At 38.3% G+C, this 22,678-nt stretch overlaps 1 protein-coding gene across 1 annotated transcript in view; it reads right to left on the bottom strand.

Annotated features, from left to right (window-relative positions):
* RNF17 (ring finger protein 17) overlaps positions 1–22,678 on the bottom strand; it is a 54,317-nt gene that overhangs the window by 20,126 nt on the left and 11,513 nt on the right. Inside the window, exons 10-24 of the mRNA XM_056327742.1 lie at positions 20,747–20,821; positions 19,522–19,569; positions 19,295–19,338; positions 15,450–15,611; positions 14,357–14,546; positions 13,746–13,911; positions 12,222–12,412; positions 11,249–11,384; positions 10,630–10,783; positions 9,797–9,912; positions 7,321–7,441; positions 6,464–6,578; positions 3,014–3,232; positions 1,919–2,069; positions 691–809 (exon numbers count right to left, since the gene is read on the bottom strand). Of these exons, the coding sequence (XP_056183717.1) occupies positions 691–809; positions 1,919–2,069; positions 3,014–3,232; positions 6,464–6,578; positions 7,321–7,441; positions 9,797–9,912; positions 10,630–10,783; positions 11,249–11,384; positions 12,222–12,412; positions 13,746–13,911; positions 14,357–14,546; positions 15,450–15,611; positions 19,295–19,338; positions 19,522–19,569; positions 20,747–20,821 (2,007 nt within the window). The remainder of the gene's footprint in view (positions 1–690; positions 810–1,918; positions 2,070–3,013; positions 3,233–6,463; positions 6,579–7,320; positions 7,442–9,796; positions 9,913–10,629; positions 10,784–11,248; positions 11,385–12,221; positions 12,413–13,745; positions 13,912–14,356; positions 14,547–15,449; positions 15,612–19,294; positions 19,339–19,521; positions 19,570–20,746; positions 20,822–22,678) is intronic.

Genomic DNA, 22,678 nt, shown 5'->3' with positions numbered 1-22,678 from the left:
CCCCTAACTGAAGTTTTGATCTTTTTTTTGAAACTGCCAGAACTGTCAGAGAAAAAGACAATCTTCATTACAGTCAACAGAAAAAAAAATGGTTATTTGTGCCTGGATCTGTATGTCAGGAAGAATTCAAAAATCAACCCCAAAACTTCAAAATGAGGAGGAGGATCAAGAGTTCCAGAAGTATGACACCTGTCTTATCAGAATGAAGGAAAACCCATACTTCACCTGCAAATTAGACTTTTTACATTCATTCAGGGAATAGGTATTAAAAACATGATTATTTTTTTCTTCACAATATAGACAGCACACAAACAAATGCATGGGAGAAAACCCTGGTTTTCTCTCTTTTCTAGTCTAGAGAAGACAGACCTCCTGTACATTTTCACTAGATCTGATTAATCTTCAATTCTGAGCCACGGAAAAAATCATTCAGTGAAGTAAGAGAAACCTTTATCATCAGTATTTTACAATTCAGCCTAGAAATACTCCTTTATATAGCACGGTTTCTGCTTTACAGGTATGTAGCATAACCCTCAGAACAAAAACCCTTTACAAAATAAATCACAGTTGCCATCCCATTTCTTCTATATCCAAAAAGCAACCCTCTTCCAAATCTTAGATAATCAGCACTAACACAGTTATGTCATTGTTAGTTTCTAATACTTCTCCTCAGTATAAGGGAAAGGCTACCTTATATCTGTCAAGGAACATTCTATTGCTAATGTCCCAATTGCCTTCATCTCTTCATCAAGTTTTCTTAGACACCTGATATCCACTGTTCTTTCAGCTCCAGAATCATAAAGTATTACCTGTTACAGAGAAGCAACATAATGAAATAGAAAAAAAGTCGCTCTCTTAGTGCTATGTGTAAGGAATGATAATTCAAAGTATGCCTGATTAGGTAAACAAAATTCAAACAAACACTACCAGGATTCAACAAATGGCCTCTGCACTGAAGTACTTCACCACACAATGCAAACACCCACCGCAGTGCAGTGAGAGGACAAAAACATGTGCAAAGGTGGTTGAACTTTAAGGATTTTACAGAGGCAGTTACTTGAGTAAGATTTTTTTTTCCTGTGCTTCAGTGATGATGGTGTGTTTACCAGAAACACTGAAAGAGCCCCCCTCCAACCCTTGCTTTTTATTCTGACACGGTTAAATAGCTGCTTGAGGGCTCTTAGCCTTAGAAAGCAGACGATGCAAACCAGAAGTATAGGAAGGTCCACTCCTACTTCCTACTAACAAGACCCACAGGCATAATCTGATGACAGTGGAGAGAACCAATAGTAATCCAGTTCTGGATTATCTGTATATTAAAAAGACGCTGTTACTTTTGAGGCAAGTAGTTATTTATTCATGAAATGCCTCTTCTGATGCTCCTTATTCTTTACAAATGAGTGTAACAAAACGCAGGTTTAAAGCAGCACTGTGTGAGAAGTTACTATGGAAAATGCTACATCTACATGGCACAGTGCATTATCATCAGTTTAGGGTTCAGCAACAGCATGACTACATGCATTCCTGTGGTGGTGTTGTAGCCAGTTCAACTGGCTCCATCTTTTAGCAAGGACTGTTAAGTTTGAATTAATGTGACCCACAGGTCAACACAGCTTCTGGAATCTAAGCTAAACTGGTAGGCTATAGCTTGGGAATCTGTGCCAGTGTTGTGTAAACATATGCAAAGTCAACCTCATGAGCCTTCCTCAACTACCAGGTTCCCTGCTAAAGGCATCTGAGCTTTGATGAGACAGTAATTTGCAGCAATGTACAACATACTTAAACTCTCAACAAAAGCAAAAGACTGTATGAGAAAATATTAACACAGAAGAAGCAAAGTTTTTATGTTATTTTCATAAATAAATGCTTACAGACTTAAGAAATAGAAGTATGAACTCTGTTATGATAAGCAATTTACCTTTGCTTTTGTTTCAGAGACAATCCTGCTTATTTGACCTCTTTGCCACTGTTTCAAATCATGTACATAAACAGCACAGTGCATACTACTCTCCCACTTCACAGACTGTGGCTGGGATTCTTTGTAGATGGTAGCCATCTTCTCCTGTAAACTAACATTCAAAAAAACTTTCCAAGTGGTAAAATTTTATACAGTGAATACACGACTTATTTAGTTTACCACTGCTTAACTAGTATACAGTAAAGATGTAGTAACTGTTTAACACACACTGTCATTTTTCTTCATTGTATGTTAGAAATACATGACATGGAGCTTCAAGACACATGCAATCTGATTAAAATTCTGTAGAATTACCATGTTTTCTTAAACAAAGGAATTAATCTGAGTGATCCTGACTGTTTTGCATAGCACTACTTGAAAGATGCACTATTTTCTCTCAACAACTTCAGAACATGGTACTCATTTAGGGTCATGACTAATTCAACAGGACTCTCAACGTAGCGAGGTGCAGGAAGGTAAAAAAGATGCAAGGAAGAAGAGGCAGAAAATAAGCAACCTGCACTAAGCAATGACATTTCCATTTAACTGTCTTCAAATAGCCAGCACTATTACCTAAATGTTACCTAAACATCTACCAAAGGTAAGCTGATACACTATGTCTAGAAATTGCCTTCAAACTTTCCTAACAGCATATCAGAATCCTGTTGAAAGAAGTTAACTTGACTGAAGTTCTATGACTTGGAAAACCGGCATTATTTAACAAGATTTCTAATGAAGCAATGGGGAGGAGAAAAGAAAAAGCAGAAAGATTTAATCTTTTTGGACAGTGTTGCATTTATGAGGCCCCAATACTTACTACATCAAAACTGATTTGAAATAGGAGTTAGACCATGTACTTAGCTTGGAATCACAAATATTTAATAAATGACAACACAGTGCAAATCTGTCTTTTGTTCCTATACTTTCCTCAACAAAGCAAGCATTCAGAAAAGTACCCAGTGCCAAATGCAACCCTAATCAGACTGTTCTAACCATACCTCACCAACTGGTAATAAAAATGTCTTAACTTGAGAAAAGTTTTTTGAATTTTAGTACCTTTTCAGTATACTTCCCGATGACAGCCATTGTATAAAAATTTTACTAGGAGACACAACATGACTAATTCTCACTTGTAGCTCTTTTTTACAAAGTGGTCTGAAATCTCCTTCATACACAGGTTCCATGTCTATAGGATCATCATCTTCTGAGGTTTCAATAATTTCTGGAGGAACATCCCATATTTCAATGGGCCTTACAGCAGTACTTTCAGTGTACCTGTAAAGAACAAAACATAATTGGAACGGAAAGTTTAAACACATTTTAAACAAAGTGAAATAGAGCTCTGTTCACCTTGACAGGAACCATTCAACCTGAAGAAGAGTGAATAACTAAGAAAAGCAGAAAAAAAACCACAACAAAAGACAAAACTAAATGTTACTTCTGAAATAGTCACAATAGTAATATTTTTATCCTCCTTCAGAAGGTATCCTTGCACATTCTACTGTCAGATGAAAGCACTTTGCAATATAGGCTGCCAGCAGAAAAAAGCAAGCCTGACACATATGGGCTGCTGAACCTTAATGTCTCTATCTGGCTTAAAAGACATCAAATTACTAACACCATGCTCCTGGAAAGCAATGTTACCTCAGAGTAAAAGCTGCAACATTCAGTTTCTATGATGTGTAAATATTCCTTTCAGAAGTAAAGTAACATTTACCTTCCTAGCATTCCCTGAGGACATGAATGCAACACAACTGTTGCTGGCACTTTCCTAAGTACAGGACTGAATGAAGTATAGTCATGGTAATATCCTGATGAAAACTTGGTTTTAATTGTGTGGACTGGATAGAATAAACCCCAACAGCAATCAAAAGTTGGCTGGTATGTATTTTGAGCCACAGCCCAGCTTAGTGCAAGTCTGCATGAAGCATGCCAGCTAGAGATGTTAAGAGATGGCAGCTTGAAAAAACAGATCAATTCAAAAGAACTAGTTTCTTGTAAACATAACTGACTAAAGGAGATAGCAAGCCCCAGTTTAACTGCTGGCCATTTCTGGGCCTCCACGAAGAAACTCTCTTCTGTTTTCAGAGATCTACTATCTGCCTGTTTCCTTCCTGTGAAGGAAAAATCTGCTCTGTTGGAGAGCAGATTCCACAGTGTTTAAGCATTGAATCATCCGCTACATGCAGACACACAACTATTTATGCAAACCCTCCTGATGCAGGTATTTGGAAACTGCTTGGTAAACAACTGACTTGTTGAATGACATGAAACTACTACTAGACATACAACTAGTCTGAACTATGAAATGCAGACACAATCTGCCATGAAGAGTTCTTCCAAGTGAAATAAATACTATTACATGACTTACAACCCCCTTCCTATTAACTCCAGTATAGCATTATCACTGCAGATCCACCAGAAAAAACGATCAATTTGGAATGAACTTCAGACTTTGAGATTTCTTCCTGGAATTCTGTATGGGCTACTTCTTGTCCCAACACAAAAATAAGGTTACTGATGTTTGCTCATCAGCAAGCCAGCTTCAATGGACCACTGTACTCTCCTGCTTACACTGTCTTATATTAGTTTAGGGCTGGCCTAGTATCCCTCACCAGCATTAAACATGGAGAAGTTATCACATCCCAAATGTGATTCTAAATGACATAAAGCAGGTTCAAATTACTCACCAGTCTCTTGACTTTTTGCAGACATCCATATTCAGAAATGGGAAATTAATCAAGAAAGCATGACAAACGAGCTCTGAAGAACTAGACACCTATGTGCACTGGAAACAAAGAGAGCCCCAAACCCCCCAGGACCTCTCAAAACAACTCACTACCCCTCTGCTGCAATGGAAACATAATTGCAACTAAAAGACATGTTGCACTGGGTGTAAATGGCAAGGTCTTGCCAGCCAGGGAGAGGGGCTGCATGGGTGACTTCTAAGAGGCCAGGTGTTGCCCTCTGGCAGGCACAGCCTGTTTTAGCCATCTCTGCAACAGATACTCCACAGGACATGGCTGAGCTGTTCTGTGAAGCTGGTGGCATCTCTGTTTTAATTTCAGGGCAGAAAAAGCTAGGGGGAGAGAGAAGAGAACAGAAGAAAAATAATATAGGGGACATCAAGATCAGAAAGGAAGGTATTTTGTGGGAGAAGAGGCATGCTCTTGAATGGACTGAGGCCTGTAGAGGGCCCACGCTGGAGCACAGGAAAAGCACGGAGGGCGCAGAAGGCAGAAATTGCTCTGTCCTGACCCCAAGCCCCTGCACTGCTCACTGCCTCACTGAAAGGACTATCATCTGAGTGTACAAGGGAAAGCAGAGGTGCTTGGAGTAAACCTGAGCCTGGGAAAAGGGGAGGGTAGGTGCTATAGTTTGTCTTTTGTGTCCCAGTGTCTGAATCAATAATTATTTATGCTAATTCGTAATAAGTTAATTTAAGTCTGTTTTGCCCACAACAGTACTTTGTAATCAATTTCACTGTCATTGTTTTGACCCATGAGTTTTCTTGCTCCCCTTTCTGTTTTCCCCACTCTGACTAAGGAAGGGGGAGCAAGAGTTACCAAAAAATCCCCATTAGTTAAAGTTATCAGTGTTAGGTAGGAATGCCTATTAAAGTAACATACCCACTTGTTTGCAGGCCAGAAGCAGGCACCTAAGTATCACTGCAATGCAACAAAATACCCTAGTGACAGTGACAAAACAATTCAGTTGTTCAGGTTTAAATTAAGCTGCCTAACTTCACAAAAATCTTACTAAAAATTGTGGCCAGTACAAACAAAGGTTTACTAGGATTTAGTTATATTTCTGAGCTAAGAGATGAAAACCCACTTGCTTGCTTCTTCCTCAAAAAAGCAAATTCAGGAATTCCCTTTTGGAATAGAAACTTTCTATTCAACAATATTTTTATTCTCATCAGTATGTAAAAATTATTAATGAAAGAGTAATTATTGATTTTAATGAATACAGCCTATGGATTATCTTTTTAAAAAGCCAACAAATTAAATGCAGCAGTGTTACCTTCCTATCAGCCTCATTTTCCCCAGCAGGCCTCCCAAGCCTTCTACTGCCTGTCACACTGCATTATTTGAGTATTTGCTTTCTAGTAACAGAGCTTCCACAGAGATGACTTACCTCAGATGCAGGTTAAACAAACAGAAGTGATACTTCTTTTCTTACGAGAAGGGAATGGGAATGATAACCAGTTTGGGAAGATTCAGCACTTAAGCACACTACAAGTATGGTATAAACATTTAATCTCCAACTTTTGAATCCCTTATAATTTCAGTACATTATGTTACTCAAGATTTAGTCATTTTCATCATTCAACTATGGCAAAGTGTAGTTACACTCTGCAACTTATGTCAGTTATGAATGTGATTTGTAATGATTTGTCACAAATGTGATAAATTCCAGCCACTGGTGGTGACACACTAAAGCCAGTAATTTTCTTACACAGATTCAGTATTTCCAAACACTTTAAGTTATGCACAGTGTATTCACCCAGGTATGTAGGATGCCAGGTTTTCTTCAACTAGATGGCAGTTAATACTAAAACTTCTTCCATGAACAGCACAGTCGTCAAAGAGCTCAACAGATAAGATGTTATCTAAATTATCTGTGAATAAATAATATAAGCATAATTAGTGCCAGTCAGTGACAGTATAAAAACTACTTAAGGTTTTGCAGGCACGGGAAATGATATGAAAAGACAGAATTTGGTAAAATTAAATTTGATTTATATAACAATTAATTCTGAACATCAATAATACATAGATGCTTAGCTTTGCACGTATCTCTAAAATTAACTTAAAACCCACCAATCATTACAAAATATTTTTATACAAAGAAACCAACTGCTAAATTTAATTTCATTTATTAGTGGGTTCCAACCATCAATGCTGAACAGTAACTGCATATTAACAATAAATGGTATTGATAAAAATCCTATTAAGGCATATATGTGTTATATGAATTATCTTTTTTTTTTGGGGGGGGGGGGGGGGTGATGTTTCTGAGCAACAGCGATCACACTCTCAGCTACCAATGAAGTCAGGAAGAGTCAAGGATAGCTAGTACTTTTGGAAACAAGCCCATCTGAATGAACCAGGATACTTTTCTCACTTAATGCTGGTGTGGTCTGTAGGAGAAGACATAAACAGAGCTTCTGTCCTAAGTTTTATCTGTTATGTCTCCCCCAATTAGTTCATGTTTAGATATTCTCACTCCAGGCTACCTGTTGCAAATATGAACAGAAGCATTTCAAAGAAATACTATTTAAAATATGAAAGTGCATGCTTCTAAGTTTGAGTCAATTTAATAATATTTAAATACACATTAATACACTCCTGGTAACATACCAACAATTGAACACATCATACGTTTATCTTCAGTCATTTCTTCAAATCTTTCCTTGGCTTCTCTGTTCCACTCACTTGCCCCTTCATAAGGCTCAATGGAAGCCAGCCTGCACCTGATGGCCTAAAGAATAACTCCAATTACATATCCACCATCACATATCAAGACCACCTAATTCAGCCAAATCACAGCCTTTGCTTTACACTCATGCAGGACAGCATGACCTTGGCTTCTGGTTCCACATTACCATTATTTGATTTAATTTAAGATGATCCCTGCCCCCAGCAGCTGAACATGAACCTCAAATTCAGATACATTCTTGCCAAAATAGAGCTTACTTCTCCTTGCCTCCCTTCATGGTTAGGCATAAGATTGGTGCACAGCTCAGGAAAGATTCCTGCAGAGAAGTGATAATGAAAGCAAGCCTTCATCCGGTTTTGCTTATGATATAATAATCCAGATTCAAAGCATCTAAGATTAACAGGACTATACCACTGTAGCAGTCTGAAGGGCTAAACACAGAGACACCACAGTACCCATGTCAGACGATACCTCCCAGATTTCTGAAATGTATTAATTAGGAGAGATGAAAAGAGGCACACACAGGCAATCAGACAAGATAAAGTACTTTGATTAGAAGAATTTTTATCATCTCTATTGCAAATTTTGGTGGCTACACTAATGGCTCAAGTTTAAATCAACTGTGAATGTCTCCCTCATTTATTGCACTGAAAAAAAAAAAAAAAAAGTAACACAGGTGAGGGAAAAGGGACAGAAAGGAAATAAAGGCAATAGAAAAAACGATGTTTTGTGCAGACATTCTTAGGAAACAGGCCATCGGGAATATGAAAATAAGACTGACTGACAGGTTACATAACCATTAAAAGAAAGGGCTGTGGATGACAAAACCAACACTACATTAAGCACTGCTTATTCCAGTCTTGGCCAAGATTTCTGCACCACCCAAATCCACTGAAATGCTTGCAAACTATATTAACAGGATGAAAAAAGTCCAACTTCTCTTGTAACAGCCTAATTCAAATCTCTTAAAAAACTAACATTTGAGGCAGTCCAATACATGATGATGTGTGAACACTTATCAATGCTTTCATGCAACAGAAGAAAGCTGCACAAGCAACCTAATTTCTGATACTCTTGCCCTCTGAATACCTGATTTTGCAATCTCATGTTCATTCACGTTTCAAAGAATTTTAAATTCTTAAATCTTATTATTTTTTAAAAAGAGAAGATTTGAAACTGTAGCAACACATAAGCAGACTGAAGTCTGTTGATCTTTTCATTACCTGCATTAAAACTAACAGCAACAGGAATTTGTTATTTCATACCGAAACTTCAAGTGTAAACACCTTGCCAGAGTGTTTCACTGTAGCCTATATATGGCATAAGAATTCGGAAACTGGAGTGTAACCTATGGGTTCATATTTTTTTAAACCACTCTGGAGTGGTCATATACCCACTGGCATCTGTAACTCTTTAGCCCCTCCTCCTTTATGTTCGAAGTGAGGGGGCCTAATAGCATGCGCTCAAGAGATGACAAACCCTTAATAGATTTTTCTGAGGATTTATATTTGGTCAATGACAAGCAATCAGTTGGAACGATGGGATAAAAATACATCAAGAATCCCACCACCCTGATTCATTAGCCACTGTGAACTGAACTGCAAGAACATTTTACCATTTTCAGAATGCCTCCTTCTCCCTTGCTGTCAAAAGAGGCTTGATTATTTTGGCTGAAACTTTCCCCAGAAATATATGCTCAAAACATAAACAATTAAATCCTGTTTTTAGTAAAAGATGCTGGCCATTCTTAGTTACAACAATCACTACTTCTGGTGCCTACAACTGGTTAAAACACTCCTATCAACATATGAAGTTTTAAAGTTTAGCATAATTGTTTGGCAACTAGAACTATTGAATGAACAGGTGAATTCAGAAAAAGAATTATTTTCTACTTCTGTGTGTTTTTTATTTGACAGAAATACTTTGCCATTTCCTTTCCCACTCAGTTTTTCTTCTTGTAAAAAGGGGGAAAATCCTACCATACCTAAAATTAGGAAAACAGCAAACCTTAAATACCATAACATAAAAAAAAAAATTTTTTTTTTTTTAAAGATCATTATTAGATTATCATTTGAAAATTAAAGAATGTAAACATTAATTCAGCTTAATAAGGAGTAAAAGAAGGTATTTGAATTAAAACACATACACCCACAATGTATATACACCTCCTCACTACAAGGTAACATTTGATTCCATTTAAAACTGAATGATGTAAAAAAACCTGAAAGTTTTCAATGTGTACCCAAAATATACTGAGTAAGTCACATCATAAACGCATGTGAAAAGGAACTTGCTTAACATTTTATTTACTTCAGAACATCAACAACTCTCTTTTCCCTTCCACCTACTGACAATCTATTGATTTTGATTATTTAATCCAAGCAAGCACTGATTTACCTTTTCTGGAAAGCTCAGAAACTCCTTTTTCACTCTGCGTATGTCTTTAAGAGTTAAGTTAGCAACATTGCCAAAGTCAACATATTTTACCATAACTTCCTGACGACTTGGCAGCCCTTCAAGAAAAACAACCCAAGTTATTAAAACAAAAAATGAGTATCTGATACAGGTTAATGCACCAGAATTCCAGAGCAAAATAAACATTTATACCGTCTAATCATAAAATGCCACATTTTCAAATGTTCTATAACTCAATCCAAAACCTATATTCTTTAAGAACCAGCTCTTTCAGGTTCCTGAAATGACAGGAGTTAGCATTTTGGTCCCTTTCCATCTAATCACCTTATGGGGCACTGGCATATTAAATACCTGCCAAGTAGACGTGTAAGCAGAGAGGCATGCTAAACTACCCATACTGGTAACACAGAGGTCAGCACAAGTACACCCCCATCCCCTTCAGAATTACCATGGAGAACTATTAAACCACACTGGTTATATTCTGAGGTTGGCTAAAACAGACAAGTCTGTAGTTCAAACTGTAATAGCAAATGAAACATTATTTAAAATAATTAAATAATAGTATTTCAGTGACTTACAGAAAATTAAGTACACTGCTTCCCTTTGTTTAAAAAAAACCAATTTCTAAACCACTCCATTAATAGCAAAAGAATGTAACATGAATTAGTACCACTGACTTCATGAACCTGTTAGTATAAGAATGCCTGGTAGAAACAACAGCTGTTTGTTACTATGTGTATCCAGGGCGTGGCTCTGATCTAGCGCCCCATCTGATTTTGCAACCTATCATTAGAGTGAAAGAATCGATACTTCACCTATAATCTGTGCTCTGTACCAATTCCCATCTTCCTGTTTTGCAATACAAGCCTGGCCTTCAACTGGGTAGGCAATTTCCAAGTTTCTTCCAGAGTCATATTTATATACCTCCTGAATTTTCTTCGGAAGATCTGAAGAATCCAGACTCTCTGTCTGAAAAAAGAAAACCAAAACATACACACCCACCAGATGTTCTTTTTTTTTTTAAATGGCATTTCTTCTCTTTTAAGAGACATTTTTTCTAGTACTGTACTTCCTAGTCTTCCCGCCAAAATTAAACAATGGTTATGAATACATAAAAGTGAATTAAAATGCCTAACAACTGTTGAGCACTGTCCTGTTTAATCACCACTCTAAACAGTAAAACACTACATACTCAACACAGGAATTAACCATGCAACAAAACTGACAAAAAAATGTTAACCTTCTGGAATTCTATGAATTCCTAGAATTAATCTAGGACTGTAGGAATTAATCTATTAATTCTAAGAATCCTAAAAATCTTAACAAGTAACAGAAGTGAATGGAAATTATAGCTTATTTAATATGGACTACAAGTACCTCAACATTAACACGTCTGTTCAGTTTTATTTGAATAGACCTTATTTCTAAACTTACCAACTGGAGATAGAAATCACTTGGACTATTAATGTGACAAACTACAACAGAGACTTCTCTTTCTTGTGGAATCTTAGGCGGACTATACTGCAAGACGGTATTATTTTCTAACTGAATGAGAAGCTGTGAACTAAACCTAAAGTAAACAAAACAAAATTTTTCATAAATTCTGTCAAAATTAACTTACAAGGAACCCTTTTATATTCAAATGTCATTTCCCATGAAAAATGCAAAATGGTCTTATGAAAATAACTTGATTTATGTTTGTATGAATAGTTTGAACCTTCATTTTTGCAGTTGGTACAGTCAATTCTCTTTCATGTTTCTCCCACCACAAATGTAACATATGAAGAATGAGGATGTGGCTTTGAGCAACCTGGTCTGGTGGAAGGTGTCCCTGCTCATGGCAGGAGGGTTGGAACCAGATAATCTTTAAGGTCCCTTCTGACCCATAGAAACCATTCTATGATTCTATAATACAGGGCAGCTGGCTCCTAAAAAGATTTTGTTATTTGGGATGCAGTAGTGTACTTTTAAATTCTTAAAAAGAAGCTAAAAAGGCTAGAATCCACTACATTGACAAAACCACTTTCTTTTAGACTTCCTTTTCCTCGCTTATGAGAAAAAGCAATTACCTGAGTGGTACAGATGCTGAGCGTAACTAGTTAACACTCATTTCTCTGTGTGCAGCAAAAAGAACTTTCAACCCTTTATTATTCAAACTTGCACAGCAATTTATTTTTTTGCCATTTTATAAAATAAAGTTCATTATCTAAATAAAGCCCTGACTAGTGCAAGTGGGTATACCACAGTGCTTGTTAGTGAAAGGTGAAAAAAGGGAATCAACAGATACTGCTGGAGATGAATACATCACACATAACGTATTAAACACTGCAAAACTAACGTGCTTGCTCTAAGTATTATGCTGTTATCATTTATGGCATAAGAACATAAACTAAAGGAAAACGCATACCTTGCCAAGTCTAAAGAAACTAATGCATCCTTGAGAGACACTGGCATGTTACTCTCCATTTTATCAAATGGACTTCTTTTCAAATCCACAATGAGAACATCATCCTCTTCTCTAAATATGGTCATTAAAACAATTTTATTATTTACCATTCCCAAAAATTTTGCCTTTGCTTCCTCTCCCCAACCTTCACCCTGTTAAGAAGAAAGAAAAAGTTACTGAAGACATCAAAGATTATTAAAACAAAAACTACAAACAGTAATTAAAAAAGGCAAGGAAGTGAGCACAGACACATCAGGTGAAATACTGAACACACTGACTGTTTAGTCCATAGCCAGGACAGCTCTGAACAGTATTCTATGATGGATTTTAAAGTGTTTTTAACTGTATAAAACTGAGTCAGATCTAAGGGCTGCAGTTCCCACCACATTCCTGTTAAAGATTCGAGATTTCATTCCCTCTGATTGTTCTGACAGATAAACCAAAATTGTCATATGATGTTTCATCTCATGACTCACATTTCTGCTCTTCCAATTAATTTCGAAGTTCATTCTTATCTTTTTGTGCCTTTATACAAATGTACAACTTGTTTTTGTCAATTTATGCATTCCTCCTCTCCACAATATTCTTCTTGACATTTTATCTTTCTTGAAAAAGCCTGTCTGAATTTATTTCTCTTGAATCAAGTTGATGCATTCCTCATTTGATACTGCAAATCTGTGCCTCTTAGGTGTGAAAAAAATGAAAGCATGTATAAGGAACGCATTTTATCCACACCTGCAATAATTGTTCCAGATCTTTCCTATTTAAAGCTATTTCAGACAACATCAGACTGGTAAAAAAAAAAAAAATCCCAAACCAGCCATGAGTTATACTGTCAGAAATGCACAGCTGCATTAGACACAGTACATTCCCACGTGAATGTGGCAAAAATAAAGCAAGCCAATGAATAAGTAAGTGAATACTGAAAAAAGTAACACTGACATATACGTCCTCCTTCTAAGGGATTTCAGGTATTTGTTGTCATACAGAAAGAGAACAAGTAACACTTTCCAGTACATGGCAAAATTTTTTAAGTAACAAAGGACAATCCCTGAGAAGTTTCTCTTAAAAATTCTCAATCCATTTCTTCTCTGTTTGGATTATTTTTGAAAGTTACTACTTGCATAAAGTTATGAGACAGCCATGAAGTATTAGTCCTGTAATTTGGTTTTAAATTGGACAAAGAACATGTCTAGAGTAAGAGTAGTGAGATTTAAGCCTGAAATATGTATTTGTAAATGCAGCCACTTTTTAAGACAGATGCTATAAGCTCTTTTCCCCTTTCCAATGAAAGCAATGCAACCCATCTTTTTATAAGAGATGACTTACCTTTTTCTTAGAAATAAAATATAGCCTGTACTCCTCTCGAGTTTCCTTCTGTTTATACTAGAGTAAGATCATTGTTAAATTATGTATTTAAGTTATTTAATATATATCTTAGGAAGAAAAAAATCTCCTCAAATAGTACAAACAGCTTTTACTTACTGCATTTTTGGGAACAACATCCTTCAATGAACACCGTACTGCTAAAGGAGGAACAGCTGCAAGTTCTGCCTCAATATGCTGATCAAGCTTCCGTACAAAAAAACTTATGTCACCTGTTTTAATAGTTTGCAGAGTAGCAGGTTCAGGCCTTTCAGCAGGAACATCTCTACTGTCAATGGGAGTAAAAGCAGTACTAGCTTAGAAGAAAGGAAAAAATAACCCAACACCAAAAAAAACCCCAAACCAAACCCCAGACCTAAAATAAAGGTAATTCTTGCAATAATTGGCATAATGTCACGTCTCTGAAACAAAACTAGAAAGTCTCAATGAAATGCATTTCTTTTTTTAAAAAAACAAGACATTGTGGACTCACACATTCTCTTTTGCAATGCAAATCCAAACTAAGCATTTTAACATGTGAAGGCTTGTACACTTGTGTACTTACATACATTGCCACTTTTCCTGTGGGAAATACGTGCATACTGAGTATTAGTGTCATTTGGGTATCTGGTTGTCTGCTTGTGTGAAGCTAATGGAGGACTTGTTTCTTAGCAGAATAGCAACAGTCAAGGACAACAGCTGCAGACAGAAACCTCTCTCTGTAAACATACCCTGAGAAAATTAGAACTATAGAGTTCCCAAAATCAATCAGGAATACTTCCAGCAGTGCAATATCACAAACGTTGTATCTTATTGGACCACAAGGCTTCCTCTGATTTTTATTTTTTTGGGGAATTAGTTCTGTGACAGTCCCACGACACCACATTCCAGTTTCCTTACTCTTAATAAAAATTCTAGCACCTATACGGAAGCAAATAAAAACCCAGTAAGACTAAATTCAGTATTTGTAGATATTTTACACTGGAAGTATTATCACATTTCTGCATAATGTTCCATTGTTGCCTATCTTCCACACAGGTAGTAAAAGTGCTACCATTACAATAAATTAACAAAGACATTAAAGAACTTGTCTTGACAGCCACCAGAAGTTTTCTCCCCACAATCATTTACACAACGTCTGTAAGGCTAAGAGGTTTTTGGCTTGTATTAAGAAGTCATTTCTGGCAAACTTTCTATACCTCCTAATAAAGTGCCAAAAAAATGTACTGAAGTTTAGGCCTATTGCATACTTTTTATCAGTTTTCTAAACACCTTCTAGAAGTGAGTAACACTGTCAATATGTGAGCTAGAAATGGATGTTAATGATTTAGCAATGTATTATTGTATTTCATTTTTACTCCCAGAATGGTTTCTACTCAGTTAGTGAACTTTAAAAAAATAATTATCCACTCAAAGGGAATGTTGCTTGCATGAGACAAATCTGATTTACTGAAGTAATGAATGAACTAGGCTAGTCATTAAAATCAGCATACTGAAAAAACTACCAGTTAACAATGACCACCTAATTCTGGAAAACAATACATTTACAGCCAGGTGTTTCAACTGTTGATTACTCTAAGTGCTCCATCTGTTGAGGTTGAGAACTGCAGAGTCTTTTTTACTTTTACTATTTCTGTTTATGATTTAATAGGTCTACTTTACTAACCAATGGGTACATGTTTCCCAAAATGGATTAATTGTAGATTCCAGAACAAAGGACTGTTTTATTATGTGTGTGGCAGGGGGGAGAATACTATATTGAGGAAGACATATTGCAAGATAGTATTTTAAGCTAATGTAGACCTTTAAAAGTTAATGATTTACCTAGTTCCAAAACGTCTGAAGGCAAGAGATAGGAACTCTTATTACAACAAAATCTTTTCAATTTCTTCTCCAAAATCCTTGCTTCATTCTTCTGTGAGTATTTCTGAACATAGAAGTGGCATGGATTTATGACATGGCTTACAAACACTGCTTCTGTTGAACCTGAGTAAGACATAAAACAGATTATCAAACACTCTCCAAGTGATTCCAACAGATACTATTAGACACGCAGTTACGTTTGTGTTACATTAATCATGATAACGTTACCTCAGATAGCTTTTAACCTGACAAGTCTGTTCACACTTGGTTCAAACTAGTTACCATGTTTGCTTTCTGATTAAATCCACACTTTTGAATTACTTCCCTTATGCTACCCTGCAAAATAAAAGGCTGTCTCACTGCTTACAAAGCGGTAGCCTGAATTTAAGTAGGCAATTCAGTTTGTATTCCCTCTATTTAACAGAGAAATAGGAAGCTTCTAGAAAGCAAATTATATCTTTAAGAACAGGTATGCTAAGCACTTTTGTATAGCTATTCAGTGTTAATGCATGAAGATCAAGGAACAGCCTAAAGCCAGCCTAGAGATAACCCTTTATAAGACAAGTACTTCCTAAGCATCCAAATCCTTTGTACTGCAGGCACCTCCCTTGATTTGGGATCCAAAATGCAGGTTGCTGTTCCTGAAGCTACTCGCCGAAGATGGTGGATGGGTCAGAAGGTTTTAGAAGCCCAGCAAGTCAATTCCTACACAAGTATTTCATACCACAGAACTCCCTGCAAGGAGTGGACAGCATCATCTAGACCAATGCCACCTATGCGACTGATCAGGTCACAGCAGACTGACAGATTGGCAGCATACTGGAGGGACAGCCATCTCTGTGTCCATCTCTACAACTGACCAGAGGCAAAAGACAGTACAAAGAATCTGGCATTTGAAACATTCTGAGCATGTACACAGGACTGTGCTTGGAAGTTTAGGAAATACAGTGCCCAGAACAGATGCAAGATCACTCTTGGACAGGCCGCTTCCACCTGATTGATGATTGATGATAACTTTTTGACACAGATGGTGGAGAAGTCAACAAAGTGAGTTGTGCTCCTAGACCTTGTACTCACAAAGAAGGACTGGTTGGAGAAGGGAAAGCTGGGGGCAGCCTTGGCTGCAGTGATGATGAGATGGTGGAGTTCAGGATCCTGTATGGAGGAGGCAGGGCACCAAGTAGAATTGTAACCCTGGATTTGACAGCTAACTTTGGCCTCTTTAAAGAACTACTTGGGAGGAATCCCATGCGTCAGGGCTCTAGAATGTAGGGGGGTGTCCAAGACAACTGGTTAATATTTAAGCATCACTTCCTCCAAGTTCAGGATAGATGCATCCCTATGAGTAAGAAATCATGCAAAGGGGGCAGGAAGCCTGCACAGATGAGCAGGGAGATTCTGGCAAAAACCAAAAAGAAGGAAGTTTATGGGATGTGGAAAAAGGGCCAGACCACTTGGGAGAATATAGGGATGTTGTCAGAACATGCAGAGAGGCAATAAGGAAGGCTGAAGTCCATCTGGAATTATACCTAGTAAGGGACGTCAAGGACAACAAGAAGAGCTTCTTCAAGTACACCAGTAGGAAAAGGATAACTAGAGAAAATGTGGGCCCACTGCTGAACGAGGTGGGTGCCCTGGTGATGAATGACAGAGAAGGCAAAATTACTGAATGCCTTCTTTAGTTCAGTCTTTACTGCCAAGGATGGCCCTCAGGTTTCCCAGACCCTGGAGGCAACAGAGCAAATCTGGAAAAAGGAAGACTTTCCCTAGGTCAAGGAGGATCATGTTAGAGACCACTTAAGCAAACCTAACAGCCACAAATCCATGGGCCCTGATGGGATGCACCCCCCAAGTGCTGAGGGGCTGGCAGATCTTACTGCCAAGCCACTCTCCATCATTTTTGAAAGGTCATGGAGAACAGGAGAGGTGCCCAAGGTCTGGAGAAAAGCCAAGGTTACTCCAGTCTTCAAAAAGGGCAAGAAGGATGACTCAGGAAACTACAGGCTGGTCAGACTTGCTACCATCTCCGGAAAGGTCGTGGAACCGCTCATCCTGTAGGTGATCTCGAAGCATGTGGCAGAAAAGGTATCAGAAGTAGCCATCATGGATTCATCAAGGCAAAATCATGCCTGACTAACCCGGTAGCCTTCTATGATGGAATGACTGGCTGGGTTCCCAAGGGAAGAGCAGTGGACACTGCCTATCTTGACCTCAGCAAGGCTTTTGACAAGTCTCCTGTAACATCCTCATAGGTAAGCTCAGGAAGTGTGGCTTAGGTGAGTGGACAGTGAGGTGGATTAAGAACTGGCTGAATGGCAGAGCTCAGAGTTGTGAAAAACAGCACAGAGTCTCGCTGGAGGCCTGTAGCCAGCGGTGTTCCCCAGGGGTTAGTACTGGGTCCAGTCTTGTTCAACCTATACGTCAATAACCTGGATGAAGGGACAGTGCACCCTCAGCAAGGTTGCTGATGATACAAAACTGGGAGGAGTGGCTGATGCAGCAGTAGGCTGCGCTGCCATTCAGCGAGACCTGGACAGGCTGGAGAGCTGGGTGGGGAGGAACCTCATGGAGTTCAACAAACGCAAGCGTAAGGTCCTGCACCTCGGGGGGAACAATCCCATGCACCAGTACAGGCAAGGGGCTGACCTGCTGGAAAAAAGTTCTGAAGAGAAGGACCTGGGAGTTCTGGTGGGCAGCAAGTTGCCCATGAGCCAGCAGTGTGCCCTTGTGGCCAAGGTGGCCAATGGGACCCTGGGGTGCATCAGGAGGAGCATGGCCAGCAGGTGGAGGGAGGTGATCCTCCCCTCTGCTCTGCCCTGGTGAGGCCCCATCTGGAGTGCTGTGCCCAGTGCTGGGCTCCCCAGTTCAAGGGAGACAGAGAACTACTGGAGAGGGCCCAGCGGAGGGCTACAAAGCTGATGAGGGGACTGGAGCATCTCCCTTATGGGGAAAGGCTGAGAGAGCTGGGCCTGGTTAGCCTGGGGAAGAGAAGACTGAGAGGGGATCTCATCAATGTCTACAAATATCTTAAGGGCAAGTGTCAAGAGGATGGAGCCACACTCACATATCACCCCCTACTCTGTCCCTCATCCTCCCCAAGCATTACTAATCATATGCATTTTCTAGGTATGTTGTGCACACAGACACTCTGAATTATACTGTGGGAAGCATCTGTCTATTTCCCCCCTATTATCTAACTGGATTTTCCATGTTCCAACTTGCTCCTAATGCCTTCAGCCCTGTCCTTGAGCACCTCTTGGACAGCAGTTTGGTAGGCCCTGCTGGACTCGCTCCAGTAGGGTAGTGACTTTCAGTACTGCAGGGTCCAACACTGGATGCAGTACTCCAGCTTCAGTCTCACAAGAGCCTAACAGAGGGGAAGGATCACTTCCTGGACTGTTAGCTACACTCTTACTAATACAATCCAGGGAAAACCTGCAAAGCTGAGGAAGCTAACTGCTACTGTCAGTAGGGAGACAGATTCAGGAAGCCCACTGAACTGCCAGAAAAGCATTCTCCAGGAGCCAATATCAGAAACTCTGAAAGGGACTGTAATAACTAAGAGCCAAAAAGAATCATCCAGGCAGACAGAGGAACTCAGGACCCTTTGAGAGAACTTTTGAGAGAATTTTCACTAAGCTAAGCTGAAGGAGGGGAAAAAAGAAACAATGCTAGCTCAAATGAAGGTAAGGCAAAAAGAAGTCATATGAGCTGACAAGAACTACAAGCACACAACATAATACAAAACACAAATAACATCAGGCTTGACAATGGAACATTGAAAGCATCAGATATTAGAAACTTACATGCCACGTCGTCGTCATATATTTCTTCTATTATGACATCAGGACTGGATGGAGACTTGGGTAGAGCAGGAATACTCTGATGACGTATCATAGGACACGTTTCTTGTACTTGAACATTTTTCATTTCTTTGTGAGCATCAAGTTTATATGCAAGAGACTTTATTTTACTTTCTCTGCTAAGTGCTGGAAACGTATTCTCTACCGATGACTGAGTATCACAGCTTGGCATTTCTTCTTTGCCATCAAGGATAAGAGTGCATTGTCCAGTATCTTCACTGTATTTAGGAAAACATTTATTTGGAGACATTAATATAATCCAGTCTGTTCTCAGAAAAGCACAATTCAAAGCACAGGTTTAATTAAGAACATACCACTATGTAAAGAAAACACCTCCTAACAGCTGGTTAAAAAAAATATGTTAAGTTTTTGAATACCATAACAACAAAAACATTAACATGATTTCTGAAACCTAAAAAAAGACTAGCATAGAAATGGCATACATTCTTGGACACAACTCAGTACAAGAGCCACCCCTGCTTAAATGAGCAAACAGACCACAGGTAAATACAAAGTATTTGAAAAAAACCTGTTAATAATGTCACAGATAGTTCATGTTAAAATCAAAAGGCATGTCAGATGCTTTTGCACTAACAGTTACTCTCCCCTGTAACCTGCAGGATTTTAAAATATTACAGTATGCAATATGTCTTTTTAAACATAACCAGTGCTAACTTTAAAGGGGCTAACAGCAACTCCATTCCATTTTCTCAAGTTTTTGTCAAAGACTGCAGGGAAAAATAAATAAGGGGGACTAATAAAATAAAAGCAATTGTAATTTTTAAAATAGTAATTTTTTCCTGGTTCAAGTTAATTTTAAGTAATTTTTCAGTATTTGACACAATCAGTACTTACGACTGTAAAGTGGAAATACTGTAAATTTCAGTATTTGCTGTTGATTTTAAAGATTTATTTACACTGACATGATACAATTTTCATATACTATTATGATAAACATCTCTATTAAGTGTACTATGAATATGCAGATGTGGTCCTTAGGGATATAGTTTAGCAGTGGATTTGGCAGTGTTAGGTTTATGGTTGGACTTGATGATCTTAAAGGACTTCCAACCTAAATAATTCTATGATTCCATGACTATAACATTAAATGCCAGTCAAAGCTGAAAAGTACACAGTATAAAAAAATCTTAGTAACTTAGGTGATACAGTGAAATACAACTAAAACTGAAATGTTAGAACTGAAACACTAACTGGAATAACTGGAATGCTGATTGAAATAACAGGATCTGAAGTTTTGTTTTCTTTCACTATACTCTTAGAAACCTATAAGCACATAAAGATTTTTTTTTGAAGTTTTTTGATCTCCAATGAATATTTAGCCATTAGAAGAACAGGTAACTTACCGTATCTATCTTTATAAAATAATATACTTACTGCCCTGTTGCTCCCCATTCAATCTTGCCCAAATTTTTTAATAAAGATGTAATTTCATCCATGTTTAGGAAGAATCTCAAGAGAAATGAAAGAACATGACAGAAAATGACACAAATACTGAAATCATTCTTGACAGTTTATGATGTATGATATTTTTCAGCACAAGTTTTCATGGAGGGGCCAAATACGAGATTATCTTACCCCAGTTTCAGTCTTCCACTCCTGTTAACAGATTTGGTTGCTCAGTTATCTTCACACTCATACTTAAGAACTCTCTTGCCTTTTGCTTCCTCATGCACGGATTAAGTACTCCAAATTCAGTTACCAAATTTTCACACCTATACCCAGTTTACTTCACTAAATTATTCTGCACAGAGAAAAAGAATTCTCCAATGCTCCTGAAGAGAAAACCTTAACTGAAGTCCAAAACGTACTTTTTTTTGTTCCATTTATTGTTACACTAATAAGCACCTGTTTCTTTTACCAATGAAAGCCAGCAAAATCTTTTAAGTACTTCTACATCTAGGCTTAACAGTAAACATAACTTCATGCAATCAAATTCTTAGCTTTGCTGCCAGTTATAATGAACAATTTGTGAAAACTGAAGTGTAAGCAGTATTAAACAGCCCATCTTTCATTCTTCCCTTCTTCCCCCTGCCCCTTCAAGAACATATCTACTCTCCTTTCTATTCTATTTTACATCTACAGAATGTGCCTCAACTACTATGCGCCTCCTAGATGGGATTTTTTTTCACCTTTGCTGTTATTCTGGAGTGGTACCAGCACCTTTATGCTCATCCTTCACCAGATCTCCTTCCCCTGCCATGTTTTGTTCAAGTTCTTAAAAGGTCTCCCAAAGTAAACAAATTTGATTTTGTGATGTTTTAGCTTTCTTCTGGGTTAGGAGAGTTTGGCATTGTGCATTTCAATTGGCTTCTCTGAAATGTTCATTCACTACTTACACTATCTTCAAAATAGGCCCTACCTAGCTAGTCACCAAGTTCTGTAAATGACGATTTTAAAGATTCCTTTATCCATATTCTAATGACTCAACTAACAGATGACAGGAGGAGTTGTAGTTTCTGTCAAGTACTGGAACAGGCTGCCCAGGGAAGTGGTTGAATCACCATCCCTGAAGGCATCTGGCCGAGATAGTTGGGGCCTTACTGTAGTCTTTTAGTACTTGAAGTGGGGGGTGTTACAGGATGGAAACAGACATAATAGGGCCTGCTGCAGCAGGACAAGGGGTAATGGTTTTAAACTAAGAGGACAGGTTCACATGAATACAAGGAAAAAAAATTGTTATGATGAGAGTGGGAAAAAGACTGGAACACGTTGCCCAGAGAGGTGGTAGATGTCCCATCCCTGGAAACATTCAGGGTCAGGTTGCATGGGCCTCTGAGCAACCTGATCTAGTAGCAACTGTCCCTGCTTATTGCAGGAGGGTTGGACTAGATGACCTTTAAAAATCCCTTCCAATTGAAACAGTTCTGTGATTCTGTAATTTAAAGGACTTGTAAAGATGGTGCTGAGGGACATGATTTTGTGGTGGACGTGGTAGCGTTAGGTTGGTGGTTGGGCTCCATGATCTTCCACATCTTTTCCAACCTAAATGATTCTATGATTTCATGATAATTTTTCACACTTCGCATGCAAGTAATCAACTTTGAGCTTCATTCCTCTGTGCCAGTCAGAATCTGATGACACACAACCACTCTATCCCCCAGGGTGGTGACATGTTCTAAAATATAATGGGATCTCCAAGATGTTCCAGCCTAACACCATCTTTGTTCTGTCACTCCACCATTCCTGAATTTGGCTTCTATACACTAGGATTACAGCATGCTGACCAGCCTTATGATCAAGTTGCATATAGGGTCAGCTGTACCACAGCCACAACATTTTCTTGCTTATTTCTGGTACAGAAAGCAT

This window comes from Falco biarmicus, chromosome 2 (assembly GCF_023638135.1).
Source record: "Falco biarmicus isolate bFalBia1 chromosome 2, bFalBia1.pri, whole genome shotgun sequence".
NCBI classification, from domain to species: Eukaryota; Metazoa; Chordata; class Aves; order Falconiformes; family Falconidae; genus Falco; species Falco biarmicus.
This window is presented reverse-complemented; position numbering and strand designations above follow the sequence as displayed.